Below are 17,935 nucleotides of genomic sequence, written 5' to 3' on the forward strand. Positions count from 1 at the left end.
TGTGAGGAAACACAGAGCAAATTATGGGAAGAAAGGAACCTGTAATTCTGTTATGTGTGCGGAATTTTAAGCTGGTATTTGCTATTTGGCTATCGTCTTTCTGAAAATGTATTGTGTACAACATTTAGGTGACAATGCTTTTGAATTCCATATTAGACAAAAAAAGTAGTAGTAGTGTGTAGGAAGTTGGCTCTGTATATACTATTTCAAAGTAAGAAATAGTGTGCACAGAGTCCAAGGGTTCCCCTTAGAGGTAAGATAGTGGCAAAAGTAGATAATTTTAATGCTCTATTTTGTGGTAGTGTGGTCGACCAGTAGGCTTATCAGAGGGTAGTGTTAAGCATTTGTTGTACACACACAGGCAATAAATGAGGAACACACACTCAAAGACTTACTCCAGGCCAATGGGTTTTTATATTGAAAAATATAGTTTCTTAGTTTATTTTAAGAACCACAGGTTCAAGATTTACAAGTAATACTTCAAATGAAAGGTATTTCACTTAGATACTTTAGGAACTTTGAATAAAAGCAATATCATATACAGTCTTTGTAAAAATGGCAATAAGCTATTTTCAAAGTGGACACTGCAAAAATCAACAGTTCCCGGGGGAGGTAAGTAAAGGTTAGGTTTGCAGGTAAGTAAAACACTTACAAGTCTCAAAGTTGGGGCCAAGGTAGCCCACTGTTGGGGGTTCAGGGCAACCCCAAAGTTACCACACCAGCAGCTCAGAGCCGGTCAGGTGCAGAGGTCAAAGAGCTGCCCAAAAACACATAGGCTTCAATGGAGAACAGGGGTGGCCGGGTTCCAGTCTGCCAGCAGGTAAGTACCTGCGTCCTCGGGGGCAGACTAGGGGGGTTTTGTAGGGAACCGGGGGGGGACACAAGCAGGCACAGAAAGTACACCCTCAGTGGCACAGGGGCGGCCGGGTGCAGTGTGCAAACAGGCGTCGGGTTTTAGATAGAAAGTACTGGAGGGACCCAGGTGTCACTTCAATGATGCAGGCAGGCACAGGGGAGGGGCTCTGTGGGGTAGCCACCACCTGGGCTAGGCAGAGGTTTGCCTGAGGGTTGCTTCTGCACTGGAGTTCGGTTCCTTCAGGTCCTGGGGGCTGCCGGTGCAGTGTTGGTTCCAGGCGTCGGTCACTTGCTACAGGCAGTTGCGGTCAGGGGGAGCCTCTGGATTCTCTCTGCAGGCGTCGCTGTGGGGGTTCAGGGGGGTCATCTCTGGTTACTCACGGGCTCGCAGTCGCCGGGGAGTCCTCCCTGAGGTGTTTGTTTTTCGCAGGTCAAGCCGGGGGTGTCGGGTGCAGAGTGGAAAGTCTCACGCTTCCGGAGGAAACACGTGAAGTCTTTAAAGTTGTTTCTTTGTTGCAAGAAAGTTGCAGGTTGTTGAACAGGGCCGCTGTTCACAGGAGTTTCTTGGTCCTTGGTTGCAGGGCAGTCCTCTGAGGCTTCAGAGGTCGCTGGTCCCTGTTGGATGCGTCGCTGTTGCAGTTTTCTTCGAAGTTGGGAGACAGGCCGGTAGGGCTGGGGCCAAAGCAGTCTTGTCTCCGTTTTCACTGCAGGGCTTCAGGTCAGCAGTCCATCTTCTTGATAAGGTTGCAGGAATCTAGTTTCCTAGGCTCTGGGGTGCCCCTAAATACTGAATTTAGGGGTGGGTTTAAGTCTGGAAGGGCAGTAGCCAATGGTTACTGTCCTTGAGGGTGGCTACACCCTCTTTGGGCCTCCTCCCTGTGGGGAGGGGGGACATCCCTAATCCTATTGGGGGAATCCTCCAAAACCACGATGGAGGATTTCTAAAGGCAGGGGTCACCTCAGCTCAGGACACCTTAGAGGCTGTCCTGACTGGTGGGTGACTCCTCCTTGTTTTTCTCATTATCTCCCCTGGACTTGCTGCCAAAAGTGGGGGCTGTGTCCAGGGGGCGGGCATCTCCACTAGCTGGAGTGCCCTGGGGCATTGTAACACGAAGCCTGAGCCTTTGAGGCTCACTGCTAGTTGTTACAGTTCCTGCAGGGGGGGAAGTGTGAAGCACCTCTACCCAGAGCAGGCTTTGTTTCTGGCCTCAGAGAGCACAAAGGCCCTCACCCCAGGGGGGTCAGTACCTATTTCCTCAGCAGCAGGCTGGCACAAACCAGTCAGTCCTGCACTGAAGGATTGGATAAAATACAGGGGGCATCTCTAAGATGCCCTCTGTGTGCATTTTTTAATAAATCCAACACTGGCATCAGCGTGGGTTTATTATTCTGAGAAGTTTGATACCAAACTTCCCAGTATTCAGTGTAGCCATTATGGAGCTGTGGAGTTTGTTTTTGACAAACTCCCAGACCATATACTTAATATGGGCACACTCTACTTACAATGTCTAAGAATAGACTTAGACACTGTAGGGGCATATTGCTCATGCATCTATGCCCTCACCTGTGGTATAGTGCACCCTGGCTTAGGGCTGTAAGGCCTGCTAGAGGGGTTTCTTACCTATGCCACAGGCAGCATTTTGTGTGCATGGCATCCTGAGGGGAATGCCATGTCGACTTTGCCTTTTTCTCCCCACCAAAACACACAATCTGAAATGGCAGTGTGCATGTGTTAGGTGAGGGGTCCCTTAGGGTGGCACAACATATGCTGCAGCCCTTAGGGACCTTTCCTGGTCACAGGGCCCTTGGTACCACTGGTACCTTTTACAAGGGACTTATCTGTGTGCCAGGGGTGTGCCAATTGCGGAAACAATGGTACATTTTAAAGTAAAGAACACTGGTGCTGGGGCCTGGTTAGCAGGGTCCCAGCACACTTCTTAGTCAAGTCAGCATCAGTATCAGGCAAAAAGTGGGGGGTAACTGCAACAGGGAGCCATTTCCTTACATAGTGCTTCTGAAATACTAGGGGATGTTTTTGGCGGAATAGTCCCTTCTTTTGGGGTAGATTTGAATGATTTTAAGGTCAGAACACTTTCTTTAGTAGTAGCTATATTAGCTACTTGTACAGTTGGATCCTTGTTATCTGTTGATACTGGGATGAATGCTATTAGATCTATTGTTCTACAAAAACCCCTTGTGGTAAAAACTCTAATTGGGTGGAGTCTGTAAAATGTTGAAGGTTCAACAATGTTGCAATTATTAAGGATATTACTAAATTAGGCCTTAGCTGAAAATATGTGCTTGAAGGCTGCCAGTATGTTGCTTACTTTCCTCTGCAGGTGCTCTATTGTGCTTCTTGTTAGTTAGTGGAAGGCTTATTGTTATGTAGGAGACTGATACTGAAGCCTGGGTGAAGAAAATTGACAATAAATGTGGAGCAATAGTAGTAGGAGAAAGCCTCCTGTTCTTAGTGTACAGGAGGACGCAAACTCCAAGGTCAACAGATGTGTATCTGACAGTGTGGAGATGGGAACCTAGAGAGTGTGTCAAATCTCCTCAAATGAGATTGCATAATTATTTCTCAGTGGTGGTAATGAGATATGGAAGTTCTGGAAGTCGGTGTTTCATAGCTAGCTAGACAGACTTCATCTTGACTCTGAGAGGGAACAGATCTCTCTCTGCTAGGCTTCTCCGCGTGTAAAGCTTTATGCTGAGAACTCATTCAAACTTCTCCTGAAGCTCAATCTCATGCTGCCACCTTCTATGCTTACCCTTTAGAAATTCCTTTTAGAGAGTCTTGGCCCCAGCATATGCTTCGATTAGAAAAGGAAAGACTCTTTATGGAACACCTGATTGCATCAATCTGTTTTCTTTGCATTGTGACTGTTACTATGTTGTATCTCATTTCATTACCAATTAACTTACTGACACACTATGGTCTCCAGAATTATTGTTATACCTTTACAATTTGTTCCTGCTTTGCATATATGCAGGTTTGATTAATGTTCTAAAATAAACCTTTATGGTTGAATAAATTGATTCTTGGTCTTCAATGTGGAGTTACATTAGCTTCACAGAAAGGGAAATGTAATGTTGATGCTAGCTCCCTTACAACACCTATAGTCGAATAACAAAGGTCCATACCACTAATGGGGAAATATATTTAGTGATTTCACTAATAGATTGATTTTGGACATCCATGCTCCATCACACTCTACATCAAAGCATCCATGCCTGCACATGCATGCAAATGTTTTTGTGCGTGCATACAGGCACACAAACACACGCACTCGCTAATAAATAGGTATGCTACACCAGAAACTTAACTGTTATACCAACATACACAGAACTGCAATAGATGTTCACAAATATTCACAAACAACCTATTGCAGGTGATTGGAGCTGCTCTCACACAAAGACACAGAAATACACACACAAACATGTACACACATACACTTATAAACAAGTAACTGTTTATAGCTGTTATGCTTACATACTTGCACACAAACTTGCACATGCTCGCTAATGAATATAGATATGCTACACCACACATTTAAATTTGCTATCAAACACACAACTCTACAAAACTGTTACAAATACTCATAAACACACTTTCATGCATATCTGATGGAAGGGATGTGATACCCCTTGTTGCTGATCCAAAGTTTGACAGCTGTTATTGAGGGGTTTGAATAAACCAGACGTACTTATATGTCAACCTACTTCATTCTACAGAGACTCTTACCAGCTCTAGTGGGTCACTGCAACACACTTTGGTCAGAAACCCTGTCGTCCTGTGTAAGGAGAGTGTGGGGCTAAGTTGACAGTTGCTATCAAACTGTTCAGCAGAACTAACTTCAACATGCAGAGACATATGGAGCAATCTGTTTCAGCTTCAATGCAGTGCTTTAAATGGAAAAATAGAAGTGCAGGTACTCTGTGCTAGAGTACCTGCTTGTTTTTGAGAAGTGCCGGTACTCTCCAATTAAAAGTATTAAGTTTTTCTTGAGATAAGCCGGTACTCTCCCTCTCAAAATAAAAAAGTGCCAGTACTCAGTACCGGAGAGTACCGGCCCATTTAAAGCACTGCTTCAATGTGCACAGTTTCCTGAGTAGAAATCTAAGAGCTCTGGCACAAGATTGTGTGCGTTCGTCCGATGTTGAAGTGGACAGTTTCTGACTCAATAAGAAAGGAAGGAGTTACCACAGGTGATGGGGCTTCTGCATCACAATGATTCATCCCTGAGGATTGGTGGAGTTACAGGGCAATACTAAAGATTTATACAACTACAAACTCCCACCACAGTGGATCTTGGAACCAAAAGGGAATTCCTCAGGTCACTGGGAATAATTACGGCCGGCCTGAGATGATGCAGCAGCGCGCCTTTATCCCTCAAGGGACAGATGGAATCCTGAGCAACTGTGGAGGCCTGCCTTGGTCCTACTTGTCAGGAGCATGTCCCAAAAAAGGAAAGAAGGGGGAGGAAACCCAGGTGAAGAAAATGGTCTGTAAAGAATGGAAGAGCATAGGTGCTGATATCACGAATAAGACAGCTCCAGCTTTCTTGGGATGGATGTCAGCTGTTCGGAGAGCACACACCTGACACTTGGATCACCCATCAGCTAACCCAAACTGTGTAGTCAAAAGACTTGTAGCACAATGTCTTCCACAAAAAAGTAGTCAATGTTGTTTGTTGGCTCTCTCCTCGCACCCACCAAGGGCTAGGGAATAGCAATGGTAGGTACAGGTGGAGATCTCCTCTGCAACAGTCCCAGAACTGTTCCTGGAAAGCTACTCTATATTCAGGCTTCCAGTCGCTAGCCTCGGAAGGTCAAGAAACTTTATTATTGGGCTGCTATTTCTGCTGTGCAGAGTTCTCGATGGTAAACAGCTCTGCACGGGAGGAATATGATCCCTTTGAGAAAACACAGTTTTTTTCCTGGGGTAAATTATTTGGAGCATGCCCTTCCATTACACCCCCACCGCCCTCAAATGTGTGGATGATCTGTTCCCTTCCCATCCTCAAAAAGGTAGTTACTCCTCACCCGTGCACAGAGTAAATATCCGATCATTCACAAGGTGGGAAGTCGTCGGTTCAGAGTTTGTGCATGCCACAAACGTACTTTTGCAATCATCCCCAACTTTCGATGGCAACCAAGTATCGGAACTTCGCCTTGAGTGAGGTTTACGACTGCTGAGATCTTTGCACTCCATCGGAGCGCTCCTCGCTTGTAAACGAGTTTACTTCTGCCAGAAATCCCTGTGTGAATTCCTGGTAGGCATAAAAAGGTCTATTGGTCATAAACATCGGTGTATTTCTTTATGGTTGCTGTGTTTTAAACGTTTGAGTCAAAATAGGTGACGTTAGCACTTTTATCAGCCACCTGCATAAATAAGCACACTATCACGTACTTTTAAGTGACACATAAATAATATGCAGTATTATACCTATTTTGAAGAAAACGTATTTGATAAATGTGTATATGTTGTCTTTTTATGTGTTTTACATACGGTTAATACGGAATATAAATGATAAAAGTTTCGCTATGTTGCACTAAATGCAATAATCAACAAAGTATCAGGCACACTGCATTTTCTGTCTATAGCCCCCCTCCTCAACCCCGCCCCTGAGCTGCCCAGTATGGTCTGCCGCTCATTCACAGACTCTGCACATAAACTGCGCTGCTTACCCCAGGATGTAGATAAGGACGCCCAACTGGACCAGGCGGAACGTGATGCCCACTAACTTATCCCGGACCAGCACCATCCGGGGGGTGTCATATTCGTAGAAGAAATCCGCGAGCTCTGCCCGGATCCGGTGCTTCATGTCGGGGTGTCACGTCAGCAGAGAGTGAGGGAACGGAAGCGACTGGGATGCGAAGTTCTGCGCCTGGAGCCTTCCTTGGGACGTTAGCAGAGCTCGCTCAAAGGGTGGGGTCCGTCATAGTGTGAACTGTGCTCTGTTTGCACACAGGTTTTGCTTGAGAGAGTCTTAAAGTTAACTACACATCTGGAGAGCCTCACCACAGCCTGAAACGCCAGCGGCATCACGCTCTTGTGCAGGGTTATCCGGGCACTCTCCCTGCCCATACATAGCCTGGTGGGTGGCACTTGGTGGGGTGTGCTGGAGGGAGGACCCTCTGGCCTCCAGAGCCCTGCCAGATCACTGATAGTCTAATTAGCAGGAAACCGGAGAAGTCTTCAGGACAAGAAAGACGTTTTTAGAAATTCTTTCCAGGAAAGATGTGCATTTTTTACAGAAATGCCAGGAATTTTTTTTAATTTACTTTCTGGTTGAAAACCAACAAACATATTGGGATATTTCAAGGTTGGACTGGCCGTACCGGGTACCGGGCGTTTCACCGGGAGGTTGGAAGGGTGGGGGCCGCTTTTGTTACTGGGGTTTTGCCAAGTGGCAGTTTTGACTCATATAAGGTAGTTCAGGGTTAATATGCCTGCCGCGAGTAAGGTGTACCATGCAGATCACAGAACAGCATTTTATGTGCAGTGCTCAATGGGATGCTTTTTTTTGTCACAGAGCACCTTTTATTACTGTGCAGTTCATAAGTAACAATCATAATCTAGCACAGTGAGCTATGAACTGCCATCAAAGAGCTGCATGCGAACTGCACGGTACAGGTTAGAAAGTTATGTTATTTCTCCGTCTTTGGTTATCCTAATTTTGCTAAAAAAGGTTTTGTGGTAGAAATACATTGTTTTAGTAGAGTCAGCCTAACTACAATGTTACGTTCTGAATCCTGTTTATGTTTCCCCAGACCAAGCACACTTATAAAATGCATACCAGTATGGATGACGTGAATCCTACACCTTGTAGTCTCCTTTGTCTAATGTAACATTTTCAATACACTGATTAACACAAGTATGAGTAATTGTCTCTCCATGTGTGGGTGATGTAAAGTGCTCCAACACCCTATGCTGGTACGATACGCGCTATAAAACAAATGTAATAAATGTGAGAGATCGGCTATAGATAGGTGAGAGGCACGGCTCGAGGATGATGGTGAGGGAATCATTGAAGAGCCCCAATAAAGATTGCTGTATCCTGGTGCACTGTAAGGTCATCATTTACTATGCTTTAATGCAATTGAATATATAATGAAAAATGTGTTGGGAGAAACCACTAGGCACGTGCTACAGGCTACAAGAGAAAGTTCCCCGCGGGCAACTGACGAAGGCAGACTGGAGGAGGATGGTAAGCGGAGCAGAGTGCTGCGTAGGCAGATGGGCAGGTGGGGGCGGAGACCATACAGCAACAAGACAGTGCACTGCAGATAGCGGTGGCAGCCAGAGCATCCAATGCATAAGTAGGAGCAGCTAGAGCAGCGTGTCTGGAATTCGATCCCCGTGACCCTCGTTACTAAAGCAGCAAGGACTCCTGATGCCCTACCCCAACAAGCGGTTATTATTTCAAGCTACCGCTGCCATGCTGCTGCCATATTAAGACGCGCCCATGAGACAAACCTCCCCTCAGTGAAAGCAAGACTGGGGAGGATGGCTGAAGATGTAACACGCGACGGCTACACCGCTTCCTCCCTAATATAGACACTCTTTCAGATCCCTAAGATTGCCAGCAGGTTATTCACAGCAGTGGGATAAGGGTGGAGATTGGAGGCCATCCCATAAGTTTTTTATTTAAAAATTAAAGTTTAATACACAGAGGCGGTATTTGTAACCCTGGGTCTCTATTAAACGCCTCTTATATCCTGCTCCACACAATATTCTTAGGGGATTTTAAGGCTATTGAGGCTGCTAAATAGGCCTGTTTGGCGGTGCATGACTCAAAATAAGGGAAGAAGAGAGCAAGCAGCACCCTCATTCCCCTGTAGCCCCCTGGCTGAACTTGGGAGGATAGCTGGTGGAGGGTGGGAGAGTCTAGGGAGCAATTAATTCCTACATTTGATCATGACCAGATCGGCTATCTATGTGATAGAGAGCTTCTGGTCAAATTTGGACCAAAAGGGTTTGAAGCAGCCGGTAGGAGGGCTTTAGGCCACTCTGAAGGTAGAGAAGTCTGAGAGATGCAGCAGAAGTGGTCTGTTTAGTACAGATGTGGCTACTTCGTGACTTCTTCAGTATCCCCCAGCAAGAGGCCGAGCTAAGAGAGATGAAGTGCATTACTAGAGATGGATCATTAAAGTTGCATTCTTTGGGTAAGGCCATGAAGTCTACTAAAAGCCAGAAACGGCCCCTATCCACCCCATCAGCTCAAGGATCCATAGCTTCGACAAGGGTACTCGTCTAGCAGATTCTTTGGGGGAACAACAGCAGCTGCTGTTGCTCCAGGGGAACCTCGCTGTACTCCCTGCTCTCGATTCGAGAGGTTTGGAAGCATCGGGCCTGAGTCTAGTTTTGAAGACCAGCAACTTTTGTTCCTGTACATTTCAGGTGCTGAGAGGGGGAGTCTCTCTTCAAAAAAACATTCCAAGACACATCAAGGTAATTAGATCCCTCTTTCAACTTCAAGACCCACGATCTGCAATAATCCTAAAGGATTACCCGCCTATCCCCTGTTTACGATGAGCAATCCTAAAGGGATGGCTAGGGAGAGCATTGCATCTAAACTGGTTCATCAATCCGCAGGACAGAAGAGCAGTCCAAATTTGAGGGATGTTTTAGAGAGCTCAGCTATGGTATCACCACAGACATCACAGCTGTCACAAGTTAATACCGACTTAACATCGGCAGTGCCCACAGCATCATTATTAGCTCAGTGTGTCACATCAGTAGAGGGATCAGTAGCTTCAGTGCCACCAGCAGAGGAGCCGTCTTCAGAAATATCATCAATCGAACGAATACTAAATCAGATCTTGAAGGAGCTTAGGGACCTCAAAATTTCTCATGAAGATGCTCATAAAAAGACTAATGAACAGTTGGGTCAAATTAACACCAGTATTCTTCAGCTTTCTCCTCGCAAATCCCAGGTGAAGCAAAGAGTGTCTGATTTGGAAGATGTAAATCACAAGCATGAAACTGGTATATTGAAATTGCAAACCAAACTTGACGAACTCCAGCTAAAATTGGATGATGCAGAGAACCGGTCCTGACATTCAAACTTAAGGTTGGTAGGTATATCTGAGGATTATGAAGCAGGATCCACAGTAAGCAAAGTTATTCCAGACCTCGTTTATAAACATGTGCTCCTGGATAAAGCAGCAGAAGGCTTTGATCTAACAATCAAGGGGGCTCACCGTGTCCCAGCGGTGAGGTCCCCAAAATGTGAATTCCCTGGCATTATCCTTGTAAACTTTGATGATGTCAGAATTAAGGAGGAAATCCTGTCGCACACCACTAGAACCAAAAATGATAACTCTACTGATAATTTTTCTTTTCAGACATTCTCAGACATGCCCATTGAGAGAAAGTAGCCTCTTTCTAGCATGGTTACCCCCACTTTTGGCCTGTTTGTGAGTGTGTGTCAGTGTGTTTTTACTGTGTCACTGGGATCCTGCTAGCCAGGACCCCAGTGCTCATAGTGGAAACCCTATTTGTCAGTGTTTTTTATATGTCTCACTGGGACCCTGCTAGCCAGGACCCCAGTGCTCATAGATTGTGGACTGAATGTGTTCCCTGTGTGATGCCTAACTGTGTCACTGAGGCTCTGCTAACCAGAACCTCACTGCTTATGCTAGCTCTGCTTTTAAAATTGTCACTGCAGGCTAGAGACCATTTTTACCAATTATGATTAGCACACTGGAACACCCTTATAATTCCCTAGTATATGGTACCTAGGTACCCAGGGTATTGGAGTTCCAGGAGATCCCTATGGTCTGCAGCATTTCTTTTGCCACCCATAGGGAGCTCAGACCATTCTTACACAGGACTGCCACTGCAGCCTGAGTGAAATAACATCCACGTTATTTCACAGCCATTTTACACTGTACTTATTTTACTTCTAAGTCACCTATATGTCTAACCCTAACTTGGTGAAGGTTAGGTGCAAAGTTACTAAGTGTGAGGGCACCCTGGCACTAGCCAAGGTGCCCCCACATAGTTCAGGGCCATTTCCCCGGACTTTGTGAGAGCGGGGGACACCATTACACCTGTGCACTACATATAGGTCAATGCCTATATGTAGCTTCACAATGGTAATTCCGAATATGGCCATGTAACATGTCTAAGATCATGGAATTGTCCCCCCATGCCAAATCAGGTAGTGGGGTGCCAATCCCATGCATCCCCGGGGCTCCAGCATGGATCCTGGGTACTGCCAAACCAGCTCTCTGGGGTTTTCACTGCAGCTACTGCTGCTGCCAACCCACAGACAGGCTTCTGCCCTCCTGGGGTCTGGGCAGCCCAGTCCCAGGAAGGCAGAACAAAGGATTTCCTCTGAGAAAGGGTGTTACACCCTCTCCCTTTGGAAATAGGTTTTAAGGGCCTGAGAGGAGTAGCCTCTCCTGGACTCTGGGAATGCTTTGAAGGGCACAGATGGTGCCCTCCTTGCATAAACCAGTCTACACCGGTTCAGGGATCCCCCAGCCCCTGCTCTGCATGAAACTGGACAAATGAAAGGGGAGTGGCCACTCCCCTGTCCATCACCACCCCAGTGGTTGTGCCTAGAGCTCCTCCAGTGTGTCTCAGACCTCTGCCATCTTGAATGCAGAGGAGCGAGGGCACAATGGAGGCCTCTGAGTGGCCAGTGCCAGCAGGTGACGTCAGAGACCCCTCCTGATAGGTGCTTACCTGGCTAGGTGGCCAATCCTCCTCTGAGGGCTATTTAGGGTCTGTCCTGTGGGTTTCTCTTCAGATAACGAATGCAAGAGCTCACCAGAGTTCCTCCTCCCTCTTCGACTTCTGCCAAAGATCAACCGCTGACTGCTCCAAGGTGCCTGCAAAACCGCAACAAATTAGCAAGAAGACTACCAGCAACATTGTAGCGCCTAATCCTGACGGCTTTCTCGACTGTTTCCTGGAGATGCATGCTCTGAGGTCTGTCTGCCTTCACCCTGCACTGGAAGCCAAGAAGAAATCTCCTGTGGGTCGACGGAATCTTTCCCCTGCTAACGCAGGCACCAAAGTTCTGCATCACTGGTCCTCTGCGTCCCCTCTCATCTTGATGAGTGTGGTCCCTGGAACACAGGAGCTGGATCCAAGTGACCACGACAGTTCAGTGGTCCATCTGTCTAAATTTGGTGGAGGTAAGTCCTTGCCTCCACACACCAGACAGTAATCGTGTGTACTGCATGAACCGCAGCTGCTAGGGCTTCTGTGCACTTTTGCAAAGGAATCCTTCATGCACAGCATAGCTCAGGTCCCCAGCACTCCGTCCTGCATTGCTCAACTTGCTGAGTTGACCACCTGCTTCGTGGGACCCTCCTTTGTAGTGTTGAGACGACCACCATGCTCAGTTTTATTGAACCCCTGTTCAAGTACTTTTGCGGAAGCTGCCTGCTTCTGCATGGGCTGTCTGTGTTGCTGAGTGCCTCCTCTGTCTCCTCCTTCGAGGGGCAACGTCCTGGTACTTCCTGGGCCCAGACAGCACCCATTTTCTTTTACCACAACCTCTGTAACTAGCAAGGCTTGTTTGTGGTATTTGTGCATGGAAACAACTTTGCATTCTCCAGCACGCCGTGGGACATCTTCTGTGCAAAGGAGAAGTTCCTGGCATCTTCTGTTGTTGCAGAATCTTCAGCTTCTTCCACTCAGAGGCAGCCATTTTGCACCTTCATCCGGGGTTTAGGGTGCTCCTCCAAACACTTTTGTGACTCTTGGACTTGGTCCCCTTACTTTGCAGGTCCTCAGGTCCAGGAATCCTTCTTCAGTGCTTTGAAGTCTGTTGTGGTCTTTGCAGAATCTCCTTTCACGACTTAGTGTGTTTCTGGGTAAGTAGGGTCACTTTACTCCTACTTTTCAGGGTCTTAGGGTGGGGTATTTTGGACACCCTTAGTGTTTTCTAACACTCCCAGCGACCCTCTACACACTACACTAGGCCTGGGGTCCCTAAGTGGTTCACATTCTACTTTCTTAGTATATGGTTTGTGTTGCCCCTAGGCCTATTGCATCCTATTGTAGTCTACAATGTTTGCACTACTTTTCTAACTGTTACTTACCTGATTTTGGGTTGTGTGTATATTTTGTGTATTTTACTTACCTCCTAAGGGAAGATATCCTCTGAGATATGTTTTGCACATTGTCACTAAAATAAAGTACCTTTATTTTTAGTAACTCTGAGTATTGTGATTCTTATGATATTGTGCTATATGATATAAGTGGTATTGTAGGAGCGTTGCATGTCTCCTAACTCAGCCTAAGCTGCTCTGCTATAGCTACCTCTATCAGCCTAAACTGCTAGAACACTACTAATCTACTAATAAGGGATAACTTGACCTGGCACAAGGTGTAAGTACCATCGGGTACCCACTATAAGCCAGACCAGCCTCCTACAGTCACCCTAATAAATACCTTTATTTTTTGTAACACTGAGTATTGTCTTTACTTGTGTATAAGTACTGTGTAACTATAAGTGGTATTGCATGAGCTTTGCATGTCTCCTAGTTCAGCCTAAGCTGCTCTGCTATAGCTACCTCTATCAGTCTAAGCCGCTAGAACACTACTACATTTCACTAATAAGGGATAACTGGACCTGGTATAAGGTGTAAGTACCCAAGGTACCCACTACAAACCAGGCCAGCCTCCTACACCCATCATGGTGGCATGATGCCGGAGAGAGTGTTTAGGATTCATTGGCGACTTCAGGAATCAAGGGGCACACACGGGGATTATTCAGCAATCCAAATGTAAGGTTTTTTACAAGGGACAAGCACATATTTTCACCTCCATTGATAATGCAAAAGGTTTCCTCAAGATGATAAAAAAGGGGAGGGAGCAGTGGACCAAGTATGAATTACATCTCTGAGATCCTTGACGAACTTGGCTTGACCTAGCTTATATCATTGGCTTTCAAATTATGGATTGTTAAAACTGAGAACTAGTGGGTCATAGGAATTGTCAATTAAGGGGAATGTGAACAAAATCCACTAAGACCTATTTATGTCCATCTATGTCCATGTGCTGCATCACCCTTCAAAATGTAGGTTCAGGGAATGACCTGTCAAGGCACTCCGTATGTGGGAGGGGGTAAAGGGCATCAGGGGAGGGGCAGTACTGCTGGGGAGGGAACCCATGACGAGAGGGGCTCCAAGAGGGGTAGTCAGGGAATGGGTAACATGGGAGAGGATGGGGGTGTCATTGTGAGGTGTAGAGGTAGGCATTGGTAGAAAGAAGAGGACTTAGATTTGGTACACAATCTGCCTATGAGGCTTGAAAATGCAGCTCTAGTATGGGCTTAGACAGGGTAGAATGACTACAAAGGTCAACAGAAAGGTAACTGCAGTAGCTTTATCTAAGGATGATGGCCCAAGGTTGCAGGGAAGGTCAAGATTGGAGGTTAAGCAGGATATAATATGATATGATGGCTACAAAAGCTATCAGGATCACCTTGTGCAATGTAAATGGGCATAATAATCACATTAAGTTTCAGGCTATAGTCCAGTGGCTAAAGACAAACAATTTTATTTCAAGAGACACATCTCAAACTCCATGCTAGACTGCCTAAATTGCCGAGCTACATTTCCCAGGCATATTACAGCTAATGAGGTGGTACGGGGGTAGCAGTGCTGATTGCTCAAGGTTTTATGAGTGAGGTGTGTCAGGTTTTTAGACCCAAGCTAGATGGATTGTAGTCAGTCTGATAGTTGAGGGCCAACTAATGCATGTGGTTAGCTTTAATGGCCCCATAGAGGATGAGGTATAATCATTGGAAAATCTATACAGTTTGCTTGCCTTACTTTCAGGGATGTTTATCATAGGCAGTGACTTCAATATAATATAAGATTTAGAGCTTGACGTATCTCGCAAGATTAGATCTCAGAATAAACCTAGAACCTTTCATTTTCTGACAAAAACGATTCAAGACCTAGTTTTGATAGATCAATGGAGGCTAGATCATCCCTGAACTTTTGAATGCACTTATTTCTCGAGACAATTCAATTCAGCCTCAAGGATCGATTTTTTCCTGCTCTCACATCAATGGGCCAGGGGAAACTCTTATATCACGTCAAATCCCTTCTCGGACCACTTGGTTACCGTTATCAACATCAAAATATATACTAGTCATAAGGGCAGGCCGAGGTGCGCTCTAGATAAATCTTGTTAACTGATCCCAGATGGATATCCACTCTACGAACAGGAATTGTAGGATTTCTATCTGGAATTAAAGTCACAGCATCAATTTGTTCTGTCTGGGGGGCATGCAAGGCTTTTATAAGTGGGAAGGCTATTGCCTATATGGCTCAAGTTTCTAAGTTAAGAAAGGAGAAAGCCCAAGGCTTCCAACAAGAATTAGATGTTGCAACACAGGCATTTGGGGTAGACGGTTCCCAGGCTTCCAGAGAGCATTAGGAGGAAGCTAAACAGAAGCTGAAAGAACTTTATATGACTCAAGAAATTTTGAATTGGAATTCATCCTTTTAACAATATTATGAGGAAAGCGAGCATGCAAGAAGGTTACTGGCATGGTCTGTCAAGAAGAAACATAATAATATGGTGATTAAATCCATTTATGATAAGACCAGTAATTGGTTGGTTAATCAGCCAACCGATATCAACAGGGTGTTCCTAACTCACTATACTAATTTGTATACTTCCACATCCTGTGCTGACTCAGCCACAATAGAGGAAAATCTTGGGTTGATTGAACTGACCATTATTAGTAGAGAAAGCCAGGCGTCAGCAGAGGTACCCATTACACTATCAGAAGTGATCTGTGCAATAAGGAATTCCCCGAATGGGAAGTCATGTGGGAGTGATGGGTTACCGGCTGAGCTTTATAAAATCTTGTTGGACCATCTTGGAAAGTTTCTAGTCACGTTTTTTAATGAGATTCTCAACTGTGGTGAAGTGCCTAGTTTTTTAACTGAGGCAGTTATTGCAAGCTTTTTAAAGTAAGATAAGCCACCAGATAGGCTGGGCTCCTATCAGCCTATTAGTCTTCTAAATAATGATTATAAGTTACTTGCCAGGATTTGACTTCAAGGATTACTCCTCTAGCTCAAGCAGTGGTCCATATGGATAAATGTGGCTTCTTGCCAGAAAGACGCATCTCGACGAATGCAAATTTTCTGTTGCAAGCAATCAATTATATTGAAAATAACGAGACCAAGACTGCCATCATTATGCTTGACGCCGAAAAGGCCTTTGGCCTTGTTCAATGGGAAGTTCTTTTCGCTATTCGCATCACTTCAACTTCCCCTCGAAGCTGATCCAACTACTGCAGAACCTATGTCATAAAGTAGAAGCAAAAGTTATAATTAATTCTTGCATGGTGGATGCAATGTCAGTCGGTCGAGGAACTTGACAATGCTGCCTTATATACCCCGTGCCTTTTGCACTATTTATTGAACCATTGGCCGCTGCACTGCGTCAGGACCATTGTATTCAGGCACCTTTGCAGGACGCACCCAAAAATAAACTTTGCAGACAATTGATTTTGTATCTAGCTGCAGATGAAGACAATATTGCTCGAGCATTTTCTAAAATCAAATATTTTGTGATCTTGGTGAATACAGAATCAATCGAGCAAAATTGGAAGCACTCTTGTACAATTGCTTGCAAGCTGTGCTTCCTGCGGATATGTGTTCCAACTTCCAAAAAGGTCACCTTATCCGATACTTGGGCATCTTTGTATCTCATCAGTTCTCCGACTTATGCCTACTGAATTATTTGCCCACTCCGAAAAAGGCCAAAACACTAAGCAAAATGGCAAAAAGCTCTGCTAATGATTGTAGGGCATATAGTACTTTTAAAAATGATGATTCTTCCTTTATTTCTTTATGTGTTTTTAAATGTCATTATCAAGGTTATTTTAGGGTAAGTCAACCAGATATTACGTTATTTTGTCTGGTCTGGCACAAATCCCAATATGAAATTGGCAACCCCTCAGCTAAATGTTAAAGATGGGGGTCTGGCGCTACCCCACTTGAAAATTTATTATCAGGCCACATATCTAGATTGGATGGTTGGGGCAGCAACATCCCAGGGACTGTGTAATAACTTCTTCCTCAATCCAATGCTGCAAGAGAATAGCATTAGACTCCCTCATTTCTTGAAAATTCCAAAGCTTCTGAAGCATTTCAGATATAAGTTCCCCCACCTAGTAGGCATTAGATATACTCAACTTCGAGAAGCATTTCAGTTTTCATACTTTGATCCCTCTATGCCATTAAACCAGAGGGGAGATATCAAGTCTACAAATCTGTATGGGGAAGATCGGATGCTGGGAAAGGGGGGTTATTTTCCAGCTCAATTAATTCTTACTGTCTGGCACTATTAAATCACAGGAACAGTTGGTATTAAGTAGTTCAGAGATTCCTTCCTCATTTTTTTCTCCTGCATTCAGATTTGCCATGTTTTAAGGTCAATCAAGCCACCAGCGGACGCTCTTGCCTCCAAAATCACTCAAACATTTTACATAAGGGCAGAAGGCATAGGTGTAGGAAAGTACCCTCTTTCTGGCATGGTTATCCCCACTTTTAGCCTGTTGTCAGTACATTTTGACTGTGTTCACTGGGATCCTGCTAACAAGGACCCCAGTGACTATGCTCTTTCCCTTTAAATTTGGTTGCTTGGACCACACCCTCCCCACATTTGGCATACTGGTGCCCGCTTGGAAGTCCCCGGTATATGATACCTAGGTACCCAGGGCATTGGGACACCGGGGTCCCCCATGGGCTGCAGCCTGTATTATGCCACCCATGGGGAGCCCATATAAAGTGTCCCTGCAGGCCTGCCATTACAGCCTGTGTGAAAGGGTGCATGCATCCTTTTCACCACAGGTTACTGCACCAGGTTACTGTAAGTCACCCCTATGGTAGGCCGTCCCAGCCCAGAGGGCAGGGTGCAGGTACCTGTGTGTAAGGGCACCGCTGCATGAGCATAGGTGCCCCCATGAACTCCAGCTCCACTTTCCTGGACTTCGTGAGTGTAGGGATGCCATTTTTATGCGTGTACTGGGCATATGTCACTACCTATGTCCAGCTACGTAATAGTAACTCCAAACCTAGG

General features: G+C 45.4%; 1 protein-coding gene across 1 annotated transcript in view; it reads right to left on the reverse strand.

Annotated features, from left to right (window-relative positions):
• The window catches only part of P2RX1 (purinergic receptor P2X 1), a 450,021-nt gene extending 443,159 nt beyond the window's left edge, over positions 1-6,862 (reverse strand). Inside the window, exon 1 of the mRNA XM_069226686.1 lies at positions 6,547-6,862. Coding sequence (XP_069082787.1) covers positions 6,547-6,683 — 137 coding nt within the window. The 5' untranslated portion in view covers positions 6,684-6,862. The remainder of the gene's footprint in view (positions 1-6,546) is intronic.
• Positions 6,863-17,935: the final 11,073 nt, after the last annotated feature.

This window comes from Pleurodeles waltl, chromosome 3_2 (assembly GCF_031143425.1).
Source record: "Pleurodeles waltl isolate 20211129_DDA chromosome 3_2, aPleWal1.hap1.20221129, whole genome shotgun sequence".
Taxonomy (NCBI): domain Eukaryota; kingdom Metazoa; phylum Chordata; class Amphibia; order Caudata; family Salamandridae; genus Pleurodeles; species Pleurodeles waltl.